The sequence below is a fragment of the Arachis hypogaea genome, chromosome 20 (assembly GCF_003086295.3).
Source record: "Arachis hypogaea cultivar Tifrunner chromosome 20, arahy.Tifrunner.gnm2.J5K5, whole genome shotgun sequence".
NCBI classification, from domain to species: domain Eukaryota; kingdom Viridiplantae; phylum Streptophyta; class Magnoliopsida; order Fabales; family Fabaceae; genus Arachis; species Arachis hypogaea.
Genome location: NC_092055.1, coordinates 143,684,640 through 143,711,531, shown reverse-complemented (window position 1 = coordinate 143,711,531; position 26,892 = coordinate 143,684,640). Strand labels below are relative to the sequence as shown.

Sequence of the window (26,892 nt, the reverse complement as noted above, 5' to 3'; positions counted from 1 at the left end):
TAGAAATTAATTAGATTAATTACCATCTGATTTAATTTTCTTTTTAATTCTATTGTTCATATTGTTCACTAAACTCATTATCTTTCTATACTTTTTTTTTTTGTAAATATCTCACATTTTATATATTTCTATAATTTATATATTTATTTAATTCAAATAAAAAAATCTTAATCATTAGCGGTAATAAAAATTGACGTGATAAATTAAAAATAAAACTATAAAATTAGATAATTATATCATTTTTAAATTATTAATTCTAAATGCAATAATTTATTTTCAATTTAATTCATTTCAATTGATTTAAAATCAAATAAAATCCATTGGAAAAATATTTTGTTTCTAACGGTTTGCATTGAATTTGGTCATTTGGAGCAAGTGATGAGATATCTTTCTGCTGATGGCTCATGCGTCTTTCCAAATTAGGTCCCAGAGAGTAGGAAGATTGGTTGATTTCGAGCAATATCTATGTTTATACTTTATACGAATAACATTTTTAATGTTTATAAGGCAAGATATTTCTAACAGAAAAAAATAAAAAGCACTTATATTAACCTAAGAAAAGAAAGATTGTGTTCATTTATTATGTATCTTAGACAGACGTGTAATATAATATTTATTGACTATATTTTTGAAAAGATTCTTATATGATGAGTTCAACACGCTTGATGCTGTTTGGCTCCTTCATGATGGGAAGACGGTAGATCATTCACACCCCGAAACCCAACTCTTCTTCCTCCCCTTCAACTTCTTCTTCTGTCTCACCACAGAAACAATAACTTGGAAAAAAGGAAAGATCAAAGCAAATTCTCATTACAGTCACATTCGTAATTCAATGCACAATCGAATTCGAAACCCATAGAACCAACCAACCAACCAACCCAGCTCCCTTCCTTTCAAACTCCACCGATTTGATTCTCGCAATGACGTCTTCTGATTCCATCTTTCTAGAAGACTTCGGTCAGACGGTGGACCTCACGCGCCGAATCAGGGAGGTGCTTGTGAACTACCCCGAGGGAACCACCGTCCTCAAGGAGTTAATCCAGAACGCCGACGATGCTGGCGCCACTACCGTCTCCCTTTGCCTCGACTGCCGCTCCCACCGCCGCGACTCACTACTCTCCGACACCCTCGCCCAGTGGCAGGGCCCCGCCCTCCTCGCCTATAACGACGCCATTTTCACCGAGGAGGATTTCGTCAGCATCTCCAAGATTGGAGGCAGCAGCAAGCACGGCCAGGCCTGGAAGACCGGCCGCTTCGGGTATACTAACTTCGCCTCTCTTCTCTTCTGCTTCGTTTTGATTCCTTGAGCTGAATTCGTTTGCCTCTAGTGATTTTCTGCCTTTTTGTTGTGTTGTGTTGATATCTGTGAAGTTGCTGTAGTTGGAACTTTACTGTACGCAATAATGCATGGCCGAATATGACATAATGAGTGTGATTTTACTTCATGTATCACTGGTGTTCATAGTTTTTGGCTTCATTCTTGTTCTCATGCTGTTTTCCAGGGTTGGATTCAACTCAGTTTACCATTTGACAGATCTACCTTCCTTTGTGAGCGGCAAATATGTGGTGTTATTTGATCCTCAGGGTGTTTATCTTCCAAAAGTTTCGGCGGCAAATCCTGGGAAGCGGATTGACTTCACCAGTTCATCCGTGCTCTCCTTATATGAGGACCAGTTCTTCCCCTATTGTGGTTTTGGGTGTGACATGCAGCGTCCTTTTGCCGGAACTTTGTTCCGTTTTCCTTTGAGGAATGCAGACCAGGCTGCCAGTAGTAAGCTCTCAAGGCAAGCATATACACCCAAAGACATTTCAGCCATGTTTGATCAGCTCTTTGAAGAAGGAATATTGACTCTTCTCTTTCTAAAGAGTGTACTGCGCATTGAAATATATGTATGGGATACTGGAGAACCTGAACCCAAGAAAATTCATTCATGTTCTGTTAGTTCAGTGACAAATGACATAGTTTGGCACCGGCAGGCACTGCTCAGATTATCCAAAGTTTCAAATACCAGTAATGAAGTTGATGCATTCTCATTGAACTTCTTAAGTGAGTCACTAAGAGGAGTTGAAACTGAGAGGCAAACTGAGAGATTTTATGTGGTGCAAACCATGGCCTCAAAATCAAGCAGGATTGGCTCTTTTGCTTCTACTGCATCCAAAGAGTATGACATTCACTTGCTGCCGTGGGCATCAATTGCGGCATGCATTTCTGATAATTCACTGAATGTAATTTGCATATCTTATTATCTTTCATTGTTGCTCCTGCTCTCTCTCTCTTCTCTGCACATATGCACATTAGTCATGTTATTTGTTTATTAAGAAAAAAAAAATACAAGTAAGAGGATGAGAGGTCCTCCATACAAGTGAAAAAACAATCAAAATATGTGATATGTATGAAGCATACCTTTCCAAGCTCTATACATGTCTAAGAGGGAAACTCCTCTATAAAGATCATGAGCTTTACACCAAATGGATGCCAAATGTCTACTCCTATTTCTTAAAACTTGCTTGTTAGAAAATATGCATTGCGATACATAATTCAGGTTATTACTCTTAATCTTGTGGGCCTAACTCCACCGTAAAAGTTTAGCTTGGGGGAGTAGGGATGCATGAATTATCTAAAACTAAATCTTGACTATATTCTTAAATCTTCAGCAATGTGGGAATTCACGTCCCTTCTCACACATAGGATTGGACATTTGGAGCATAACATTTTTGTAATTGAACAACCATTTGTGTGTTAATGTTATTGATAGTATGGATTTTGATATCATGTCATGAACCATCTCTTCTAATGGTTAATTTGGCAAAGTTATATGAATAACTTTTATATCTAACAGTCACCATGCTTTTGGATTTTGCTTTTGGTTCTAGCAGCATGCGTAGGATTAGCTTCCATCTGTGTTGTGAATCCGAATACAGTTGAAAGTAGTTCCTCATTTTGCTGCATTTGTTGTTTGTCCAGTGCAGCAATTGATTTTATTGCAGCTTTTTTTTTTTTCCTTATAGGCATACATGACTGTTTATAGTCTAACAATTCCAAGGGGTTTTGTAGAGCAGTGCAAGGGTTGCTGTCACTTTTGGGTCTAAGTAATAGAGGAATACTATAATCTTGAATACATGTTCATTCTCTTAATATTATTGAATTGAATGTTTTTAAAATGTATTTTTCTTCATCTCAATAATGCGCTGATGGTGCTGTTCAAACAAGAGGTGTATGCTTGGTAGAGCAAACGAGATTTGAGCTCTTCCCTAATATTTGAGACATTTCTGTTTTTAGATTTTTGCTCTCTTCCTTACTTTTTGCTTGTAGGATATTGTACCCACTTTATATATTTGAAATTTATGATTTTATATCTTCATATGCCCTTCAGGTTGCAGTGCTTACAATACATAGGTGCACTGTCTTTGTGCTGAAATTCAACTTATTATTTTAAGAAGAATGAGGCTAGCAAGGGTAAATTTGTAGATCACTTAGTCCATTAAAACTTTGATTCTAATTGAGAATGATCTCTTTCAAAAGCTTAAGATGTTGGGTGCCTCGGTAGAGGCAAATGAATGGTTGCTCATGGCCCTTTTTTTAATTTTTTTTTCCCAGTCTTTTCTATTTTTAAGATTCTGTTAAAGAAAAGATGAAATAGGAACAACAAAGAAAACAAAATAAAAACAAAAAGTCAAATCTTATCCCTTTCATTGTTTTAGCTTTTTGTTTTCTTTACAAAAGATTAAAAAAAATAAAACGATATAAATGAAAACAGATACCTTAAAACAAACTGGCCATTATATTCGCAAACTTCTTATATATGGCTAATTCCTTTTCATTGTAGGCTTGTGCTTCACTTTTGGTATTGAAATTCGTATTTTTGTTTGATCTATCCCTTCTGGCTGTTACCTGCTGACTGTTGCTTGACACCCCTATATTCTGTTGCTGTAACTGAAGTGAATATATCTCTTTCTGATACCTTATGCTAGGAAACTAAACCTTATCTGTTAGACATTTGAAACTGCATAATATAGAACAGAGGTCTTAAACATGGAATCCTAGATCTGAAAAGCATTTCTAGTCTAACTCGTATATAGTGTCAGAATAAAAACTAAAATTAAGCCTCTACATGGTTGTGCCACTGTAGCTTGAACAATGTGTTGCATTGGAGAAGTGAAAATTGAAGTCTTGTCTGGGTCTTCAAGGTGGCACCAGGAGGGTCCTGACTAAGCAATCATTCTTCTCTTGCATCTGATTTATGAAATAAAAATTGTTGGCATAAAATGTTCACCAAGTTTTAGTGAAAGATAATTGTGGTGCAATCAAAATTTCCACATGCTTTTTTTGAATGTCTTTTTGAATATACCTCTATGGTCAATGCCTCATATTGCATTATATTTTACAGAAAAATGCTCTCAGAACTGGTCGTGCATTCTGTTTCCTTCCATTGCCTGTTAGAACGGGGCTTAGTGTACATATCAATGGATTCTTTGAAGTCTCATCAAACCGTCGTGGCATTTGGTATGGGGATGACATGGATAGAGGCGGAAGAGTTCGTTCTACCTGGAATAGGCTTCTTCTGGAAGATGTTGTGGCTCCCACTTTTATCCGTATGCTGCTTGGGTTGACAGATTTACTAGGGCCTACAGAAATGTACTATTCTTTATGGCCTACTGGTTCTTTTGACGAACCATGGAGCATTTTGGTTCAACAAATATACAAAAACATTGGCAATGCTCCCGTTATACATTCAGATATTGATGGAGGAAGATGGGTGTCACCAAGTGAAGCTTTTCTTCATGATGAAAAATTCACTAAAAGCAAGGACTTAGGTTTGGCTCTGATTCAAATAGGAATGCCAGTTGTGCATTTGCCTAACTCATTGTTTGACATGCTTTTAGAATATAATTCCAGCATGGTGGTTACTCCTAGTACAGTACGCCAATATCTTAGGCAATGTGAAACATTTAACTTGGGCAAACCAGACAAGCTTCTATTGTTGGAATATTGCATAGAGGACTTGGTTGACGATGATGTTGGTAAAGAGATGTGCAACTTGCCCTTACTTCCTTTAGCAAATGGTGATTTTGCCGCATTTTCGGAAGCATCGAAAGGAATTTCTTATCTTGTTTGCGATGAATTAGAATATAAACTAATGGAGCCAGTTTCAGGTAGAGTAATTGATAGAGCCATTCCTCCCGATATATTGACCAGACTCTCTGCTATTGCAAAGTCCTCAAAGACCAATCTTTCCCTTTGTAGCATTCACCATTTTGCTCAGTTATTCCCTGCATTTATGCCAGCTGACTGGAAATATAAAAGTAAAGTGTTATGGGATCCTAAACTCTGTCAAAAGCCAACATCGTCATGGTTTTTGCTATTTTGGCAGTATCTAGGAAAGCAGAGTAAAAAATTACCATTGTTTAGTGATTGGCCAATTTTACCATCCACATCTGGACATTTGTTAAGACCTTCTGAACAACGGAAAATTATCAGTGGAAGCAATCTGTCTGATACACTGCAGAATATCCTTGTCAAAATTGGATGTGATATATTGAATTCAAGTTATGTAGTTGAATATCTGGATTTATCTAGTTATATATGCAAGGGAAGTGCATCGGGTGTTTTGGAATCAATTTCTAATGCAGTTTCAAATAATGACATTGTGCAAGTTTCACTGGATAACCTGATTGCTGAAGAGCGAAATGAGCTCCGCAGGTTTCTTTTAGATCCTAAATGGTATGTTGGACGCTCTGTGGATGAAGTTAGCATAAGATTTTGCAAGAGGTTACATATATTCGAAGTCTACAACAGAGAGTCTGCTCAAGATTCCCTTTTCTCTGACCTAGAAAATCCTCGAAAGTACTTATCACCATTGGATGTGCCAGAGTTTATTCTGGGTGAAGAGTTCATTGTCAGATCCCCACATATTGAAGAGGATATTCTGTCAAGGTATTTTGGAGTTGAGAGAATGGGGAAAGCACTATTTTACAAGCAGCACGTGTTTAACAGAATTGGGGAATTGGAAGCTGAGGTCCGTGATAGCATAATGTTATCTGTTCTGCAAAATTTGGCACTTTTATCTCTTGAGGACATATCTATCAGAGACTCTTTGAGAAATTTGGAATTTATCCCAACACTCACTGGTGCTCTTAAGCGTCCCTCAGTCTTGTATGATCCAAGGAATGAAGAACTATATGCATTACTAGAAGACTCTGATAGTTTCCCTTCTGGTGCTTTCCAGGAGTCTGAAACACTTGATATTCTGCGCAGCCTGGGGCTCAGAACTTCTGTCTCTCCAGATACAGTTTTAGAAAGTGCCCGGTGTATAGAGCATTTGATGCATGGGGATCAACAAAAGGCATATTTGAGAGGGAAAGTGCTTTTCTCATACCTAGAAGTTAATGCATTGAAATGGTTTCCTGATCAAGTTGATGATAAACGAGCAGTTAACCGAATGTTGTCACGAGCAGCAACTGCCTTTAGGTCGCGCACCCCAAAATCTGATCTTGAAAAGTTCTGGAATGATCTTAGGTTGATTTCTTGGTGCCCAGTTTTAGTTTCTGCCCCATTTGGCTCATTACCATGGCCGGTTACATCATCTGTAGTTGCTCCTCCAAAAGTTGTGAGGCCACTAAGTGATTTGTGGCTAGTCTCGGCTAGCATGCGGATATTGGATGGCGAATGCTCTTCCACAGCTTTGTCATATAACCTGGGATGGATGTCTCCACCAGGAGGTGGTGTAATTGCTGCTCAACTACTTGAGCTTGGAAAAAATAATGAGATTGTGACTGATCAAGTACTTAGGCAGGAATTAGCCCTGGCAATGCCGAGGATATACTCAATTTTGACAGGAATGATATCATCGGATGAGATTGAGATTGTTAAAGCTGTTCTTGAAGGCTGTCGGTGGATATGGGTGGGAGATGGATTTGCAACCTCTGATGAGGTAGTCCTTGATGGTCCTCTCCATTTGGCTCCGTATATTCGTGTTATTCCAGTTGACTTGGCAGTTTTCAAAAATCTGTTTCTAAAACTTGGTATCCGGGAATGCTTGCAACATGCTGACTATGCCAATATCCTTGCTAGGATGGCAGTAAAGAAAGGATCATCTCCGCTTGACCCAAATGAGATTCGGGCAGTCACGCTAATAGTTCATCAGCTAGCTGAAGTCTATCTTCATGAACAGAATGTCAAGGTATATCTACCAGATATATCAGGTAGACTGTTTCTTGCCGATGACTTGGTTTTTAATGATGCACCCTGGTTGCTAAGTTCAGAAGATCCGAATGGTTCTTTTGGCAATGCAGCGACTGTAAATTGGAATGCAAAGAGAACAGTTCAAAAATTTGTGCATGGAAACATATCTAATGATGTAGCAGAAAAACTTGGTGTTCGGTCTCTTCGTAGGATGTTACTGGCCGAGAGTGCAGACTCAGTGAATTTTGGTTTGTCCGGAGCTGCTGAGGCTTTTGGACAGCATGAAGCTTTGACAACAAGGCTTAAGCACATACTTGAAATGTATGCTGATGGACCTGGGACTCTGTTTGAGATGGTACAAAATGCAGAAGATGCAGGTGCTTCTGAAGTAATATTTCTTTTGGATAAGTCTCAATACGGGACTTCTTCTATTCTTTCTCCGGAAATGGCTGATTGGCAAGGTCCTGCTTTATATTGTTTCAATGACTCTGTTTTTAGTCCACAAGATCTTTATGCCATTTCTCGTATTGGCCAAGAGAGTAAACTTGAGAAGGCTTTTGCAATTGGAAGATTTGGACTAGGATTTAATTGTGTCTACCACTTTACGGACATTCCCATGTTTGTTTCTGGAGAAAATATTGTAATGTTTGACCCTCATGCCTGTAATTTGCCTGGAATATCTCCTTCCCACCCTGGTTTACGAATTAAGTTTGTGGGTAGGCAGATTTTGGAGCAATTTCCCGATCAATTTTCTTCATTGCTACATTTTGGCTGTGATTTGCAACACCCATTTCCAGGTACTCTGTTTCGGTTCCCTCTTAGAACTGCAGGTGTTGCCTCTCGCAGCCAAATTAAAAAGGAAGTTTATACACCTGAAGATGTCAGATCTCTCTTTGCTGCGTTTTCTGAGGTTGTTTCTGAAACATTACTTTTTCTGCGTAATGTGAAATCTATTTCTATTTTTGTGAAAGAAGGGACAGGGCATGAAATGCACCTACTGCACCGTGTACGCAGAACCTGTGTCGGTGAGCCTGAAATCAGAGCTAGTGAAGCCCAGGATATGTTTAACTTTTTCAAGGAGGAGAAGCACATTAGAATGAATAGAGTTCAATTTCTGAAGAAGCTAAGCTCTATTGACAGAAATTTGCCGTATAAATGCCAGAAGATCCTAATTGAGGAGCAAAGCACATCTAATCGTAGTTCACACTATTGGATAACCACAGAATGTTTAGGTGGCAGGAATGCTCAAAAGGGAACCTCTGAAGCATCCAATGGTCAGAGTCAGAATTTTATTCCCTGGGCATGTGTTGCTGTATATTTGAAAACTGTTAAGTTTGGTGATGACCTGGCTGATAGTTCTGGGGGGAGGATCGTTGTCTGGTTTTTCCTGATCTATTACAAGCTGCCAATTTGCCAATGCATCTACCAGAAAATTTTGAAGGTCGTGCATTCTGCTTTTTACCTTTACCCATAACTACTGGTCTTCCTGCACATGTAAATGCATATTTTGAACTATCATCGAATCGCAGGGATATCTGGTTTGGTTCTGATATGACTGGGGTTGGAAGAAAACGCTCAGAGTGGAATATTTACCTCCTTGAAAATGTTGTTGCCCCTGCCTATGGTCGTTTACTTGAGAAGGTAGCATCAGAGATTGGCCCTTGCAATTTGTTCTTCTCATTGTGGCCAACAACATTAGGGTTAGAACCTTGGGCATCAGTAGTGCGGAAACTTTACCAATTTATTGCTGAATTCAATCTTTGTGTATTATATACAGAAGCTAGAGGTGGTCAATGGATCTCAACCAAACATGCTATATTTCCAGATTTTTCTTTCCTTAAGGCAGCAGAACTTATTAAAGCATTGGCAAGTGCTTCTTTGCCTGTCATTTCGCTTCCGCAATCACTTGTAGAAAGGTTTAAGGAGATCTGTCCATCGTTGCATTTTCTAACACCAAAGCTGTTAAGGATGTTGTTGATCAAAAGGAAGCGTGAGTTCAAGGACAGGGTTGCAATGATTTTGTCCCTTGAGTATTGCTTACATGACTTGCAAGAAAACATGCAGTGCGATAGTCTGTTGGGCTTGCCGTTGTTACCACTAGCAGATGGTTCCTTTACATCAGTTGATAAGAAGGGTGTTGGAGAAAGAGTTTACATTGCACGTGGTGATGAGTACGGCCTTCTCAAGGATTCGATTCCACATCAGCTTATAGATTGCGTTATTCCAGAAGACGTTCATAGAAAACTTTGCTACATTGCCCAAACAGATGGTACAAATATTTCTTTCTTGTCATGCCAGTTACTTGAGAAGCTTCTGGTGAAAATACTGCCTGGAGAGTGGCAACATGCTAGACACGTAAGCTGGACTCCTGGTATTCATGGCCAACCCAGTTTAGAATGGTTGCAACTACTATGGAATTATCTGAAATCATATTGTGATGATCTTTTAATGTTCTCTAAGTGGCCTATATTGCCTGTTGGAGATGAATACTTGATGCAGTTAATACCAAATTCTAATGTGATAAAAAATGATGGATGGAGTGAAAAGATGTATTCTTTGTTGTTGAAGGTTGGATGTTTATTTTTGAGAAATGACCTGCAGTTAGATCATCCAAAACTGGAACATTTTGTCCAGCCATCAACCGCAAGGGGTGTATTGAATGTGTTCATGGCTGTTGCTGGAGACCCACAGAATATTGAGGGGATTTTCAAAGATGCATCTGAAGGGGAACTACATGAACTGCGGAGTTTTGTTCTCCAGTCAAAATGGTTCTCTGAAGAGCAAATTGATAACACACATGTTGATACCATCAAACACCTCCCTATATTTGAGTCATACAAAAGCAGGAAACTAGTAAATTTGTGTAACCCTGTGAAATGGCTTGGTCCCACTGGTGTTCGTGAAGATCTTTTAAATGATAGCTTCATAAGAACTGAATCAGAAACAGAAAGGATCATTATGAGAAGGTATTTAAAGATAAAAGAACCAACAAAGGTGGAATTCTACAAAGATCACATAATCAATCACATGTCAGAGTTCCTTTCGAAGCAAGAAGTCATTTCAGTTATTCTGCATGATGTGCAGCTTTTAATTAAAGAGGATACCTCTCTCAAATCTTCACTTCCAACCATACCATTTGTGATGGCAGCTAATGGAACTTGGCAACAACCATCTAGGTAATTTTAGAAGTTTTTCTCTGTGAAAATAAATCTTAAAGATGTTTTCATTTATTATATAAATGACTTATGTGATTTTACTTCTGAATGCAATTATTGCCAGTGTGCCACAGTTATTTTGAAGGAATAACATTATGCAAATTTGCAATGTAACGTATCTTTATATCTCTCACCCGTAATGTTGTTAATCATATTTACAATTAAATTAGTGAGACTGAAAATATAAAAAGGAAAACAAGAAGAAAAGCCCTTAATGTTATAGAGATGAGAATGTTACATTGGAAAAATGGATAGTAGACAAGATAGAATTACGAAGAATTTATTAGAAATGTTGGGATTTGACCCTTTTTGAAATGATGGTAAAGTCTTATCATTGGTGGTTTGGTCGTGTGTGAAATGGCAGTAAAAACTCTAGTAAGGATAGTAGAACATGTTAGTCTAATAGGTAGATGTAGAAGAAGGTCAAGAAAAACCATAGTTGAAATTATTCAGATGAATTTATATGTTGATGGTTTGACACAGTTGCTTCGGTAGATTATTATTATTATTATCATCATCATCATCTTGTTTAAATTCTTTATTTATTTGATAGATCTTATTTTATTTCTTGGAATAATTGATGGTTTTATTACATTTTGAGTATTTTAATCATAAAAATTATGGTAGAAAAACATCTTAGATATCTACAAGGTTTTTTTTATTTATTATTTTTTTTTTCTGACCTTCCATAGTTGCTGAGACTTGAGATGTATTTTCCATTTTATGGATTACTTAATGGTGTTACTTGTCTCTTGCATATACAATATTTGGTGTACAATCAATTTTTGCACACTTCATCTTTTTCAGTTTCCTTGCAGATTCTTGGTATCTGACTTATACTCTCTATTAAAAATCCACTACATCCTGAAGCTCATAAATGAAACCATTCTGCTTTTTACCCTTTGAACATGCTGCTATTCTCCCTTACATCTAATTGCTTGTGAACTATAATTCTCTCAGCAAACACAAAGGCATATTACTGATTTCAGTTACTTTTATTAACGAGAGTGGGTTATGGTCTACAATTCAAAGAAATATCTGTGATATGCAGGTTAAATTTTATGGGAAATAGTCCTGCTTTGATAACAATGTATGTTTAAGCTCACGTTGGAGACTTGGAGTTGGACTCAACAAGAATGGGTTATAGATCCATTACTTAATAGAAAAATGTACTGTAATTGTATCAGATATTATATTTTATCCTGAATTGCATGACAATTACTTTAGTTGCTTAGAAGTGATTTTGTTTTGAATTGCTGATTAGATTGTTATTGCAGGCTTTATGATCCTCGTGTTCCTCAGCTTAAAAAGATGCTGCATGGGGATGCTTTTTTCCCCTCTGACAAATTTTTAGACCCTGAAATTTTAGATACTTTAGTTACCCTTGGACTTAGGACAACTCTGGGATTTACTGGTTTGCTTGATTGCGCTAGATCAGTTGGCATGTTGCATGATTCCGGGGCCATTGAAGCCTCCAACCATGGTAGAGTGTTACTGGTTTTTTTGGCTAAACTAGCCCGTAGGCTCTCAAATAAAGGTGAAAGTTATAATGGTGATCAACAGGTTGCCATGGTTGTGAGAAGCAGCAGTATAATTGATGATACTGTTGTATATGAAGGCTTTCCTAAAGAGGATGTGAACTCCCCAACAGATGTTGATTCTTTTGTAAGCAGCTTAACTGATGATATGGCAGAGGAGGAATTTTGGTCTGAACTGAAGCAAATCTCTTGGTGTCCAGTAATTTCTGATCCACCTGTTAGGGGACTTCCATGGTTGAAATCCAATAACCAAATTGCACCCCCCATGATTGTGAGGCCTATATCACAAATGTGGATAGTGTCGTCCTCAATGCACATATTAGACGGTGAATGTGACATGACATATCTACAAACTGAACTTGGGTGGATGGATTGCCCAGAAATTGCAGTTCTATCAAGACAGTTAATTGAGCTATCTGAGTCCTATAAGCAGCTTAAGATGAATTCATTGCTGGATCCTGGTTTTGATGCTCAGTTACAAAAGGAAATACCTTGCCTTTATTCAAAATTGCAAGAATATATTAGCAGCGATAAGTTCAATGAACTGAAAGCAGGATTAAGTGGTGTTTCATGGGTCTGGATTGGTGATGATTTTGTATCACCAAATGCACTTGCATTTGATTCCCCTGTAAAATTTACTCCTTATTTGTATGTTGTTCCATCTGAACTCACAGAGTATAAAGAATTGTTGCTAAAGTTAGGAGTCAGATTGAGTTTTGGTATTACCGATTATATTCATGTATTACAAAGGTTGCAGAATGATGTGCAACGACTTCCTCTTTCAATGGATCAGCTAAATTTTGTCTGTTGTGTCCTTGAAGCCATAGCAGAATGTTGCCTGGAGAAGCCACTTGTTGAGCCTGTTGATGGGCCCTTGCTGATTCCTGATACTTTTGGAATTCTGATGCCAGCAGGAGATCTTGTGTATAATGACGCACCTTGGCTGGAAAACAGTTCTCTTATTGGCAGACACTTTGTACATCCAAGTATCAGCAATGATTTGGCAGACAGGCTGGGTGTACAGTCAGTTCGTTGCCTCTCTTTAGTCAATGAAGATATGACTAAAGATCTACCCTGCATGGACTATAATAAAGTAAATGATCTTTTGGCCCTGTATGGGAGCACTGAGTTTTTGTTGTTTGACCTCCTTGAGTTGGCAGATTGCTGCAATGCAAAGAGATTGCACCTGATTTATGATAAAAGGGAACATCCTCGTCAGTCTTTGCTGCAGCACAATTTAGGTAATGTTCTTATTTATTTTTCAATTAACTTTCCATATTTCTTCCAAGGTAGATGTATATGCAATTTTTTTTTGGATATGTATGCAATTCTTTCAACAGGAATGCAGATATCAATTTATTTTTTTGTTTCCTCACAAATTCTAAACCAACAAGAAGATCCCATAAGTAGAATATGGGCTGGCTCACATAGTTGTTATTTTTGTATCATTGTGAGCTGTCTAAGGCACTTTTCGATTATTTTTCTGCCCTTCTAATGAAATTTCTTTCTATATACGCCCTAACGAGAAAAAAGAACCAAAAAAAAAAAAAAACATAGCTTTCCAATCTCTCAACGCATCTGAGAGGGGACTTTGTCTAAAAGATTACCAGTTTACATCAGAGGCCAACTGTCTATCCCATAAAATAAGCTTGTTTGAAATAAGAGTTATGCTCCAACCAGATACTTCACAGTGACAATCTAAGGTTGTAAGGTGTACCCCCAACACTTAAAAGATAGAGATTCCAAACAAAGTGTTCATTCAAAAGTCAACCACATGAAAATGCAAAACAGAACATTGTGTCAAAATGAAAAAAATTACGTGATTTTTTTTTTTAAAAAAAAGAAAAAAGGGAAAGAAAGGAATCAATGAAGCACAGCCCCACAAGAGTGCAGCCATTTGGATGGGTTCATAGATAAGTGATTCTCTCAAACTCCCTACATTTGGGAGATAGCAGGCTACAGCCTTTTAAGTTCACATTTCCTGTTGAGCCTTCTAAGCTGCTTCAACCTTGGCCTTCTCCATATGTGACCATTAAACACTCAACGCATCAAGTGGCATAATACGTTTCCAGTCCTCATAAAACAGGGAGGTTGCTACTTTTTAACTTAGTGGCTACTAACTGTAGTCACAAAAATTGCTGCTTCACCTAAACAGGTATGATTTTGCAACATTTTTTATTCCTAAATGTACAATGGGAACAGCATTGTACACTGGTGTCCTTTTCTTAGAAAGCACAAAAGTTTCAAACATCAATTATGCAGAGTGTCAACAAGCTCATTATGCCCTTCTGGTTGAATCGAAGTTATATATCAGCTAATGTCTTTTCAAAGTTTATCTGTTTCTTGCCTGTGAAATGATGATGCTGCATTCTGTTTATGATAACTTTCCTAAATTGCTCTTAACATGGAATTTTGTTCAGGTGAATACCAAGGTCCTGCTCTGATAGCGATCTTCGAAGGTGCCTGCTTGAGTAGAGAGGAATTTAGCAATTTCCAGCTCCATCCTCCATGGAGAATACGGGGGAACACACTAAACTATGGTTTAGGACTAGTTTGCTGCTATTCTATATGTGACCTTCTCTCAGTCATTTCTGGTGGCTACTTTTACATGTTTGATCCTCATGGTATGGTACTTGCTGCACCTTCAACTAATGCCCCTTCAGCAAAGATGTTTTCTTTGATAGGTATGCTACTATGCGGCATGTTCTTCATCTAAATTCGTGTAAATTAGTTTTAGTTACTCCATTCTCAGCTTGATTTGTTGTTTTTTATGGTGTTACTTCTTGCACCATGACATTTTCATCTTTAAGTACTCTATGTTGTTATCTAGGTGTGATATTGTTGGTTCTGAGGATACTATGGTGCCAATATCATCTGATTATTTAAAACATGTACGTCTTCAGTACAATTAGGAAATTGGTAATATTAGGGCAATATAGTTCAATAATTCTTAGAATGGGGAGAGGATAAAACTCCAATGGTGATAGTTCATTTTAGTCGTTTTCTTTCATTCTATACCTCTTTGCCCACATATATCAATGTTCCACAGTTTGTACTAGTTAATGTTAAGAAACTTACAATTCACAAGAAATTCTTGTCATTATCTCTCAAAAACTATAATTTTGGCCAAATTGTTTTAAGTTTAAAAGTTAACCACCTATTGTGTATGGATTAGTTTGTTTTGGATTCAGAACATCTTAATCATATAATCCAAATATTTCTCAAAGTTATTTTGATAAATAAAGTTGAAATAATGAAATCCTAAATTGGACCCAGTTTGTTAATGATAATCAAATTGAGCCTATTAAGTAAAAGATTTTTGACACAATCATTTGAGTTGTTACTTGATGCTAAAGGTAGGGGCAAATGGTTCTAGAATTTAGTTCCTTTCATTGATGTTTTATTTGTGGTTTTTAGATTTTGTCACTTAAAAGAACTGCTGTTTAGTCCCTTTCTGGAGTTTATATTAGCAGTTATGTTGCACTTCTCTATTTCTTCCTTGGACGAATGATTTGTTTCACAAGCACATAATTATTCCCCCCCCCCCCCCCCCCTCTAAATTTGACATACTTATTATTTCCACCTTTTTTTAAATATATATATATATTTTCTATTATAATGCTCACTTTAGTACTGTATAACTTTTTGGTGTTTCATTGAGGTTTCAGGTACTGATCTGACACGACGCTTTTGTGATCAATTTAGTCCAATGCTCATTGATCAGCATGATTTGTGGTCGCTATCGGATTCTACCATTATCCGGATGCCGCTATCATCTAATCACCTGAAGGTTGGGCCTGACCATGGATCAGACAAAATAAAGCATATTACTGAAATATTCATGGAGTATGGATCTAGAGCACTCCTATTTCTGAAGTCAGTTTTGCAGGTAGCTTTACAACTATTATATTGTAGATTGGTGCAGGATAGGAAAAGAATTAGGAAATATGGGTATGCGGTTGGGTTATTAAACATTCATATAGGATATATGTGGACAAGCATTAGGTTGAGGGTCTATTTGGTTATGATCAGTGGATGCTAGGTTTAGGATAAATTTAGGCAAGGGATAGCTAGGGATTTGATGTGGTGAAGGCGTAATGCTCTTTGCTAGGGAAATGAGATTGCATTGTAGGTAAAAAACTCAATAACAAAATTTCTGTTCAAGATTAAAGAAAAAACTAGAGTGAGACTCGCGCGATACGCGGAGAGCTAAATTATTTATACTATATAGTGTATTTTAATAAGTGTTTTTGACAATTGGTATGAGAGATTAAGAAATGAAGAGTAATAAGAGTCTTTAACATGTATAGGTTGTAGAATTTGAATATTTGTAACTGAAATTTTTTATAATTATTATTATGAAATTTTTAATATATGTTTATTGCATTTAATTAGTACTTTATGTTTCAATTGAATAATATTAATTTTTAAAAAATATTTTATTAAAGGGTGATTGGTTGATTTTCATCTTTTGCCAAGTCATTAGAGTTGCTAACGTGGCATCATTAGTAAAGAAAAGATGGCTTAAACTCGTTGGTATAAACTTTTATATGTTATAAATAGATAGATAGATAGCATTGCCATTGCGTCCTCTTTTTTGGGAGTTAAAAGAATAAATACTATTTACAAGAGGAGAAGAATAATACATAGAGCTTGGAGGACAAGAGATTAACAACAGATGAAGTGAGAGACATAAAAACATCATAAGGACAATGCTTTCTGTCCTCTTTTTTGGGAGTTAAAAGAATAAATACTATTTACAAGAGGAGAAGAATAATACATAGAGCTTGGAGGACAAGAGATTAACAACAGATGAAGTGAGAGACATAAAAACACCATAAGGACAATGCTTTCTGTTAAAATCCATGATTAACCAAGAAAATAATAAAGAGCACATTACTCTTATGATGTGTTACATGAGAGGAATGCTAGCCTCTATTTATAGTAATAGTAAAAATCAGAACTAATCATAAGAGATCATATTTGATACTTTTTGATTTGGTACGATCTTATCCCGATTTCTAATACTCTCCAATCTCTACATATTTGAGAGAATGCCCTAAAAAATTGATCGTGTGCACCAATTTGAAGCAAGACGGCCAATCTAGTACAAATATGAGAGTTTTGTTCCACTCAAATACACCGAACAATGACATAGATGACACATAGCATACTAGGTTTTCAGGCATTTGTATTAAAGGGAAAGAAGAAATGTGAGTCATATCCATAGTGATTTCATAAAAAAAGTTCTCAATTTGATGTCTGTCTTTCTCCTGCTGAATAGATGTGTTGTGAGTTTTGCAAGTGCAATTACTAACAATTAGTGAAGTGATTAATGGAATATTAATGCCTCAAGAATCTTGTGTTGATACGTGTTCACAAGGGCATTTTCGTCATTTCCTTATTTGCTTATCATGTGTTGATGTGATTACTAATATGCTCAATGTTGATTATGTAGGCAAAATAATAATAATTATATAGTAAGAATAATAACGATATAATCATGTATATAAGATATTGGGATAGCTTAACTTCATTATTGCAGTCTTGTAAATAGTAGTTAATACCTCATACATATTTTCTTGTATGTTGATTGGAGATTATCTAGTAATTCACTAACAACTCTTCGTCTCTTTATTCTCAAGTAATATTAATCACTCTTTATTCTATTGTTATTGCAAATTTCTTCTAAAAAAATATCTTTTTACCTGTCTTGCTAATTATTTTTACCTGTAAGAGAGTTCTTATCAGGAATTCTTTTCATCAAATATTTTGTACTAGCTTGAAATTTTCATGCCATCAGGTGTCAATATCAACATGGGAAGAAGGAAGTTCACAACCATTGCAGAATTTTTCAGTAAGCATTGATCCATCATCTTCTGTTATGAGGAATCCATTTTCGGAAAAGAAATGGAGAAAGTTCCAATTGTCAAGACTGTTTGGCAGCGCCAATGCTGCTATAAAGATGCATGTCATTGATGTGAGTTTATATTCAGAAGGAGCTACAATCATTGATCGATGGCTTCTAGTACTCAGCTTGGGTTCTGGGCAAACTAGAAATATGGCTCTTGATAGGTATTGTTTGATGATATGTGTGTTTGAAGTGATCTATCTTATAATTACCATATTATCATTATTTAATATTTAAATTTTCTGCATAGGCGGTATCTTGCTTATAACTTGACTCCTGTTGCTGGAATAGCAGCACTTATATCGAGAAATGGTCAGCATGCCAATGTTTATTCAGTGAGCTCAATCATGTCCCCTCTTCCTTTGTCTGGCTGTATGAACATGCCTGTTACCGTGGTTGGTTGCTTTCTTGTGCGTCATAGCAGAGGCCGTTATCTTTTTAAATACCAAGACAGAAGAGCTTCTGCCGAGGGGCGATATGATGCTGGAAATCAATTAATCGAATCTTGGAACAGAGAGCTGATGTCTTGTGTATGTGATTCATATGTTGAAATGATTTTGGAAATTCAAAAGCTTAGAAAGGACATTTCAAGTTCTTTAATTGATTCTAGTGCTTATCCTGCAATCAGTGTCTCTTTGAAGGCATATGGAGATCAAATATACTCCTTCTGGCCACGATCTTTTGAAAGGCTTGGTCAGAGTGACCAAGTCGGTGATCACAGTGACACTGCTTCTCCTGTGACACTAGTTCCTAAAGCAGATTGGGAATGCCTAAAAGAGCGGGTGATACATCCATTTTATTCTCGTATTGTTGAACTTCCTGTATGGCAGCTATACTCAGGAAACTTAGTGAAGGCCGAAGAAGGCATGTTTCTTTCACAGCCTGGGAATGGGATGAGTGGTAATCTACTTCCAGCAACCGTTTGCAGCTTTGTAAAGGAGCATTATCCTGTTTTTTCAGTACCCTGGGAATTGGTGACTGAAATTCAAGCCGTAGGTTTTTCAGTGCGAGAAATTAGACCAAAGATGGTTCGCGATCTCCTTAAAGTGTCTTCAAAGTCAATTGTTTTGCGATCAGTTGATATGTATATAGATGTTCTTGAGTACTGCTTATCAGATTTTCAGCAAACCAGCTTGCCCAGAGATAATGCACCAACTGACCCTGTAACCGCAAATTCTTTTGGTCAAGAAACTGATGTGAGAAGCACTTCTCAGCAGGAATCTTATATCCATACCTCCACTGGTATATCTACTCATGCTCAGGGGGCTGCTAGTTCTGGCGATGCATTGGAAGTGATGACAAGTTTAGGGAAGGCTTTATTTGATTTTGGTCGGGGAGTTGTTGAAGATATTGGCAGGGCAGGAGCACCCTTGGCTTACAGGAATTCTATGATGGGCATAAGTCAAAATAGGGACCCGAGGCTTTTATCAGTTGCTGCAGAACTTAAGGGCTTACCATGTCCAACTGCAACTAGCCATTTGAAAAAATTGGGCTTAACTGAACTTTGGGTTGGGAATAAGGAGCAGCAGTCATTAATGGTTGCCCTGGGAGAAAAATTTATTCATCCCAAAGTATTAGACAGACCTCTCATGGTAGACATTTTCTGTAATTTTTACCTTCAGGCACTATTAAAACTACAGAACTTTTCCCTTAATCTTCTGGCCAATCACATGAAGCTAATTTTTCATGAAGATTGGGTGACCCATGTAATGGGTTCTAATATGGCCCCCTGGCTTTCATGGGAGAAGGTGACTAGTTCTGGTGGTCAAGGAGGTCCTTCACCTGAATGGATTAGAGTATTCTGGAAGAGTATGAGGGGATCACAAGAGTTATCTCTATTCTCTGATTGGCCTCTAATACCTGCTTTCCTTGGCAGGCCAGTCTTATGCCGTGTAAGAGAGCGGAATCTTGTCTTTGTTCCTCCTCATTTGGAGCACCCACCATTAATGAATGAGACTATAGAAAGGGAATCCAGAGAGAGTTCTACAGAAAGGGTTGGTACATCTACAAATAATAATTCTGATGCTGAAATAGCTGATCCGTACATTTCAGTTTTTGGAAGATTCAAAAGTAGTTACCCCTGGTTGTTGCCATTGTTAAACCAGTGTAACATACCTGTATTTGATGAGGAGTTTATAGATTGTGCTGCTTCATGCAATTGTCTTCCAATGCTGGGTAAATCACTAGGCCAAGTTATTGCATCCAAACTCGTGGCAGCTAAGCAAGCTGGATATTTCACTGAGCCCACCAACATCTCAGCTTCAAATTGTGGTGAACTTTTCTCACTTTTTTCTGGTGAATTCTTTTCAAATGGAGTCAGCTACACAAGGGAAGAAATTGAGGTTTTGCGTTCTCTCCCAATATATAAAACAGTTCTTGGTTCTTACACCAAGTTGCAAGGTCAAGATCAGTGTATGATCCCTTCAAATTCATTTTTCAAACCACATGATGAGCGTTGCCTTTCATATGCCACAAATTCAAAGGAGGGTTCATTTCTTAGAGCCCTTGGGGTGCTTGAGTTGCAGGATCAACAGATCTTAGTACGGTTTGGATTACCAGTCTTTGAGAGTAAGCCTCAGAATGAGCAGGACGAAATTTTAATATATGTTTTAAAAAATTGGCATGATCTTCAATCAGATCAGTCAGTGGTTGATGCTTTGAAAGAGACAAGGTTTGTAAGAAATTCTGATGAATTTTCATCAGATTTGTTGAAGCCCATGGAACTATTTGATCCTGGTGATGCCATTTTGATATCTGTTTTCTTTGGTGAGAGGAGAAAATTTCCTGGAGAAAGGTTTGGTACAGATGGCTGGCTTCGAATTTTAAGGAAACTTGGCCTTCGAACTGCAACTGAAGTAGATATAATAATTGAATGTGCCAAAAGAGTTGAGTTTCTTGGAATTGAATGCACAAAATCAGGTGATTTGGATGATTTTGAGGGTGACAGTTCCAACTCTCGTAGTGAAGTTTCAGCGGAAGTGTGGGCATTAGGGGGATCTGTAATTGAATTTGTTTTCTCCAACTTTGCACTTTTCTTTAGCAACAACTTCTGTGATCTTCTTCGCAAGATTGCATGTGTACCTGCTGAACTGGGATTTCCCAATGGTGGTTGCAAGAGGGTGCTTGCTTCATATAGTGAAGCTATGATATTCAAAGATTGGCCTTTGGGATGGAGTAGTGCTCCCATTCTATCTAGACAATATGTTGCTCCCCCAGAATATTCTTGGGGATCACTCCATCTAAAGAGTCCTCCAGCTTTTTCTACAGTCCTAAAGCACTTGCAAGTAATAATCATACTTTTGTTTTGCTTTTTCTATTTGTAGAACTTATATTTTTGTTTACATATTTACATTGTTTCTCCCCAGGTAATCGGGGAAAATGGAGGTGAAGATACTCTTTCTCATTGGCCCATTGCTTCAGCAATGAACATTGAAGAATGTACCTGTGAAATTTTGAAATATTTGGACAAAATCTGGGGTTCCCTGTCTTCTTCAGGTGCTTCACTTTTCTCATAATTACGTTTGGGCTCAATGTAGATTAAACAATACGTTGTCTGTGTCTTTCATGCTGAAGTATGATAAACTACAGTTGATATTTAATACTACATTGCACTTGTGATTTTATGATAATATTTCAGGCTGAACTAATTGTCTCATTTTTTGTCTACTTTAATGCTTACAAAGGAAGTTGGAAACTCTTGAGCTGAGGCTCGTGGATTTCCAGTTTTAGAAATGAAGCTGCTCATAACGTTTCAGATACTGATAACTGATGTAGGAATTGAATGTGTTGGATTTGATCAAAATGGGTGGATCAAAGGCAAACCATCAATTTGTTTGTGATCCCAAAAAATATTAAAATAATACTAATAGAAGCCACACAAAGATAGGCAAGAAACAAGATGAATAGCGTGTATTATTCAAACTACAATGCTGATATCTGAATGATATCAGATTAGAAGAACCCCAAAAGCTAGCTCTAGTGGAAAGGAATGTCTTACACTTATAAACACCATATAGACCATATCCTTTCACACACAATCCACATTCATGCATCTTGACCTTTCTTGCTTACTTATTTTCAATATCACAATAGTCTTGGCCCAATTCCCCTTACACACACACACACACACACATCTATGAAGGGTCAGTCAATCTCAATATTCGAAGTCCTATTATGTTGAATAAAATTATGAACAATGCTAAATGCACTGTTGATTAAGTTGTTTTGCTGAAACTGGTGATATAATGACACCAAACTAAATGTATAAAAGCATAAAAGATGGTATTTACATTGTGAAATATGAATGCATATGATAATGAAATTAAAATCACTCGTGCATTTACAGATGTGGCAGAGCTACGGAAAGTGGCCTTTGTACCTGCTGCAAATGGAACACGCCTGGTGACTGCTGATGTTTTATTTGCTCGTTTAACTATTAATTTGTCTCCCTTTGCTTTTGAACTTCCTTCCGTATATCTCCCATTTGTGAAGATTCTTAAAGATTTGGGACTTCAGGAAATGCTAACACTTTCTGCTGCAAAAGATCTTCTCTTAAATCTTCAAAAAGCATGTGGATATCAGCATCTAAATCCAAATGAGCTCCGTGCTGTGATGGAAATTTTGAATTTTATTTGTGATCAGATTGTTGAGGGAAATTCATTTGATCGATCCAACTGGAAATCAGAAGCCATTGTACCTGATGATGGCTGTAGACTTGTTCATTCGGCTTCTTGTGTCTACGTTGATTCTTATGGTTCTCGATATGTCAAATGTATCGATACTTCCAGAATTAGATTTGTCCATGAGGATCTTCCCGAGAGAGTTTGTGTTGTTTTGGGAATCAAAAAATTGTCTGAAGTTGTCATAGAGGTAGCAACAATTCAGAATCTTTTCCCTGTGTTAAGATATCCTTCTCACCTGCTAGTAATCATTTTTTCTTATTTCTATGGTTTGTCTTGTATATGGCTTTTACTTACTGGAAGTTTCTGTTTGGACTTTCAGCAACTAGATGAGAATCACAAGTTGGAATCTTTGGGATCAATTAGATCTGTTTCACTGGGAACTGTCAAGCAGAAGTTATTAAGCAGATTTCTTCAAAGTGCTGTATGGACTGTTGTTAATAGCATGGACAGTCACATTCCTGGATTCAAAAGCCCTTCATTGGATGCAATAGAATGTTTATTGAACTCTTGTGCAGAAAAGCTGCAATTTGTTAAGCATCTCAAAACAAGGTTTTTCCTCATGCCCAATTTGGTAGATGTCACACGTGCAGCCAAAGATTTCATTATCCCGGAGTGGGAGAATGATTCTGCACATCAAACTCTCTATTTTATGAATCAATCAAAATCCTGTATTATAGTTGCTGAACCACCAACTTATATTTCCCTTTTTGATCTCATTGCTATTGTAGTAAGTCAGGTATTAGGGTCTCCTATTATATTGCCTATTGGATCCTTGTTTGTATGTCCTGAAGGATCTGAGATTTCAGTTGTTAATGTTTTAAACCTTTGCTCTGACAAGAAAGAAGTTGAACACATAAATGGAACCAGTCATTTTGTTGGCAAAGAAATATTGCCACAAGATGCTCGTCTTGTGCAGCTGCATCCGTTGAGGCCCTTCTACTCTGGTGAAATAGTGGCTTGGCGCTCTCAACAGGGAGACAAACTGAAATATGGTAAGGTTCCTGAGGATGTAAGGCCATCAGCAGGTCAAGCTCTGTACAGATTTAAGATTGAAGTTGCACCAGGGGTTACACAACTTTTCCTTTCATCACAAGTATTTTCATTTAAAAGTGTATCAGCAAGCAGTACCCTGCAAGAAGCATTGGTGCATGAAAGCCCAGTAGTATTTGACAGTAACAGGCCTCAAGATGGACTCCCGGAGAGTTCATCAAGGAGAGAAATCTACTCCCAGGTTCATCCCTCTGATCTTTTACTAATTAGGAGTTCTTTTTTTTTTTTGTGCTCTATGCATATCTTGTTAGTCCTGGCCTAGAAGTCTGTGTTCATATTGTGACATGCCTTCCGTTGCTTGTATGTCTGAATGACAAAGCTATGTGAACAGGCACAACCTCAGAAAGAAAAATCTGGCAGAGTTTCAGCTGGAGAACTGGTGCAGGCTGTGAATGAAATACTCTCAGCTGCTGGGATCAGTATGGATGTGGAGAAGCAGGCCCTTCTTCAGAGAACAATAAATTTGCAAGAAAATCTTAGAGAATCTCAGGCAGCACTTCTGCTGGAGCAGGTTGGTGTTTTTCATTCTTTTAGTAGTATTTTCTGAGTGAGTATCAAGTTAGGCTGTGTACATTATCCCCTTCCCCGGTCTCTATGTCAACGCACACATAGTACTTATGCACGGGGCTGCCCCTTTTATGTTCCGAGTGATCTGTGACTATGTGATGTGGAAAAAGGCTTAATTTTTTCCAAAGTGTTTATTATTGCTTGAATTGCAATATGATACTCACGATTTGATGTGATTCCCGGAGCCTGCCATATATACTGTATGATGAATCGCATGGAGCCATGCAATTGCATGGATTGTGTTTGGAGTAGCATTTGCAGTTTGCAATTTGCAATTTGTGGCTAGATGGGTCATGTGCTACTTGATTAGCTTAAAATACTGTTTTTTTAAACCTTCATTTTGCTGTGATTCAAGAGAGTCGTTTCCTGATCTTTAGCAAAGCTCATAAGTACTGGTTGAATTAAATCTGATCCAACTTTGAGATGACACGTCATAATGCAATGATTTGTACAGGAAAAGGTTGAAAAAGCAACAAAAGAAGCTGATACAGCAAAAGCAGCATGGGTTTGTCGGGTTTGTCTGAGTAATGAGGTTGATATAACTATAGTTCCTTGTGGTCACGTATTGTGTAGAAGATGTTCATCAGCAGTATCGAAGTGTCCCTTTTGTCGGCTTCAGGTCACGAAGGCTATCAGAATTTTCCGTCCATGAATCATTTGAGTATATTCTTCAAGTTCCGTTCCATTGGGGAACTTGGCTAACTCTTCACGTGGTGTATTCTCCCTATATATAGTTTGATAAGAGATTAATCAACTGTACATGTATATTCTGGACATTCATGTAAATAGTTTCATATTTGACCCCCCAATAAGAGGGTGCCTTTGATATAATTTTAAGGTTTTTTTGACGGAAAATAATACGCAAGTTGCATTAACCTTTTTAAGTAATGTTGTGTCTTTTGTATTTCTTTAGTTTAAAGTTTACGGTGTAAATAAAAGAAAAAAAAAAGTGGCCCAAATAAAATAATACATCTCATATTAACATTAACTAGAAAGAAATCCGCGCATTTGTGCTAACGGTAAATTAATGATAGTAGGTAATAAATATTAAAAATTGTTATATTTTGTAGAATTAAATTAAATATATAAACTAAAGTTAAATTTAAAAGGTATTTTATTTAAAATAATTTGTAATACAATAAATTTGGATATTAAAATTATATGTACAAAATGACATTTTTATTTGGTAGTTTGATTTTTGCATTTGTTTTAGTTGATAAACTTAGTCTTATGTGGCGTTCGTCCTTTTTTTTTTATTGGTTGTTGTTAGAGTTGTTACTTTTTTCTTTCTATCGTAGGTATTTGTGAAGACATGTTTTTTATGAATTGTTGAGTTATATGCACTTTTTATTGTGTTGTTTGTTCTATCTTTGCAAATATGTTTTTTTTTTCAAAGATGTGTTTTGAATTTGTATGGTTTTCTTTCTCCTTAATCTTTTGATGGATATGTGATCTTCGTCTGATAATATTAGTGTTGGCGAAGTTGGTTCCTATAATCAATGAATAATTTAGATTAGAAATAAAATAATGTCTAAAATAAGTATTGGGTTAGTAATTAATAATTTGATAGATGAGATTATGAAAAGTATATAGAGTTATCTTATTATTGGATATTGTGGTGTTTGATTACATGTGCCACAAATGTAGTTATCTCATTTTTCATATGCTTTCTTCTTACACTTTTCACATTCAACATAGTTACCTCCATTGATTAAGTTTAAGATGTGTAGTTTGAAAATAATTTTTTTGTGCTAAATTTGATATTATTTGAAGGAATAGTGATAAGAGACTTATATAAGTAGTTCAAATAGTATGGAATTTAAATATTTGTAACATAAAATTTATTATGATTAATAATATTATTATGACATTTGTTATATGAATGTTTATTACATTGAATGAGTTATTTATAAAAATTAATAAATTAATTATTGGGGTTATAAATTGATTGTATTGTTTATAACAGGTAAGATATAATAAATATAGGGATATGGATTTAATGTCTTTGTAAGTTACAAATTTGGCTAGACATTATTAATTTCTAATTATTGTCATTAGTAATTATTGTATTGTTTTTTGTATATTTTTTTTCTGATTTTAAAATAATAGTTGATTTGGCAAAAATTGAGTGGTTGATTCTAAAATTTTGTTAAATAAGCGATGTTGCTGACATGACATTAATAGGAAAAAAAAGATATTTTAAAAGTAATGTGAATAAACTTATCCATTTACTTTTATATATTAAGGATAGAAGTTGATAATATTTTAGAGTTGATATTAATTATAAAATTATAAAGTGTTATATCATGTATATATCAAAAATCGATTATCAATTAACCATTATGTATAAAAATATGTATATGAAATCTTTTGTCTTATTATAAACAAGTTTGATTGTTTATTAATTGCAGGTTTAATTATTTTGTTATAGCAGGTTTGATTATTTTAGTTGGTGATCATTTAATTAGAAAAATATGAATTAATATATATATACACACACAATTAGGCAATAGTTGATTTTGTGGTTACGTTTTAGTTCACATGAAGTATTTATATCAAATTTCTCCTCAATATAGGATGAACATTGAGTTATATATATTATTGAAAAAAATTGCATAGCTAAAATTTTCGCATCTTATTAAATTATTGATGATGTGAGGTTATAAGAGAGCAAAAAATATTTTTCTTTTATCGTACTTTATTTACTTAGTTGCGTTTTTATACAGTAGTTTAGTTACTTTATGTG

The 26,892-nt window shown here is 36.3% G+C and overlaps 1 protein-coding gene across 1 annotated transcript; it reads left to right on the top strand.

Moving 5' to 3' along the window:
* The first annotated feature begins 666 nt into the window (after positions 1–666).
* LOC112782729 (uncharacterized) lies at positions 667–25,034 on the top strand. The gene is given in 14 exon segments (XM_025825279.3): positions 667–1,258; positions 1,503–2,226; positions 4,389–8,537; positions 8,540–10,359; positions 11,676–13,177; positions 14,357–14,620; positions 15,605–15,825; positions 17,740–18,011; positions 18,098–21,131; positions 21,213–21,342; positions 22,193–22,716; positions 22,849–23,760; positions 23,911–24,090; positions 24,601–25,034. Coding segments are annotated over 14 exon segments (14,268 nt in total). The 5' UTR covers positions 667–920; the 3' UTR covers positions 24,799–25,034.
* The last annotated feature ends 1,858 nt before the right edge of the window (positions 25,035–26,892 follow it).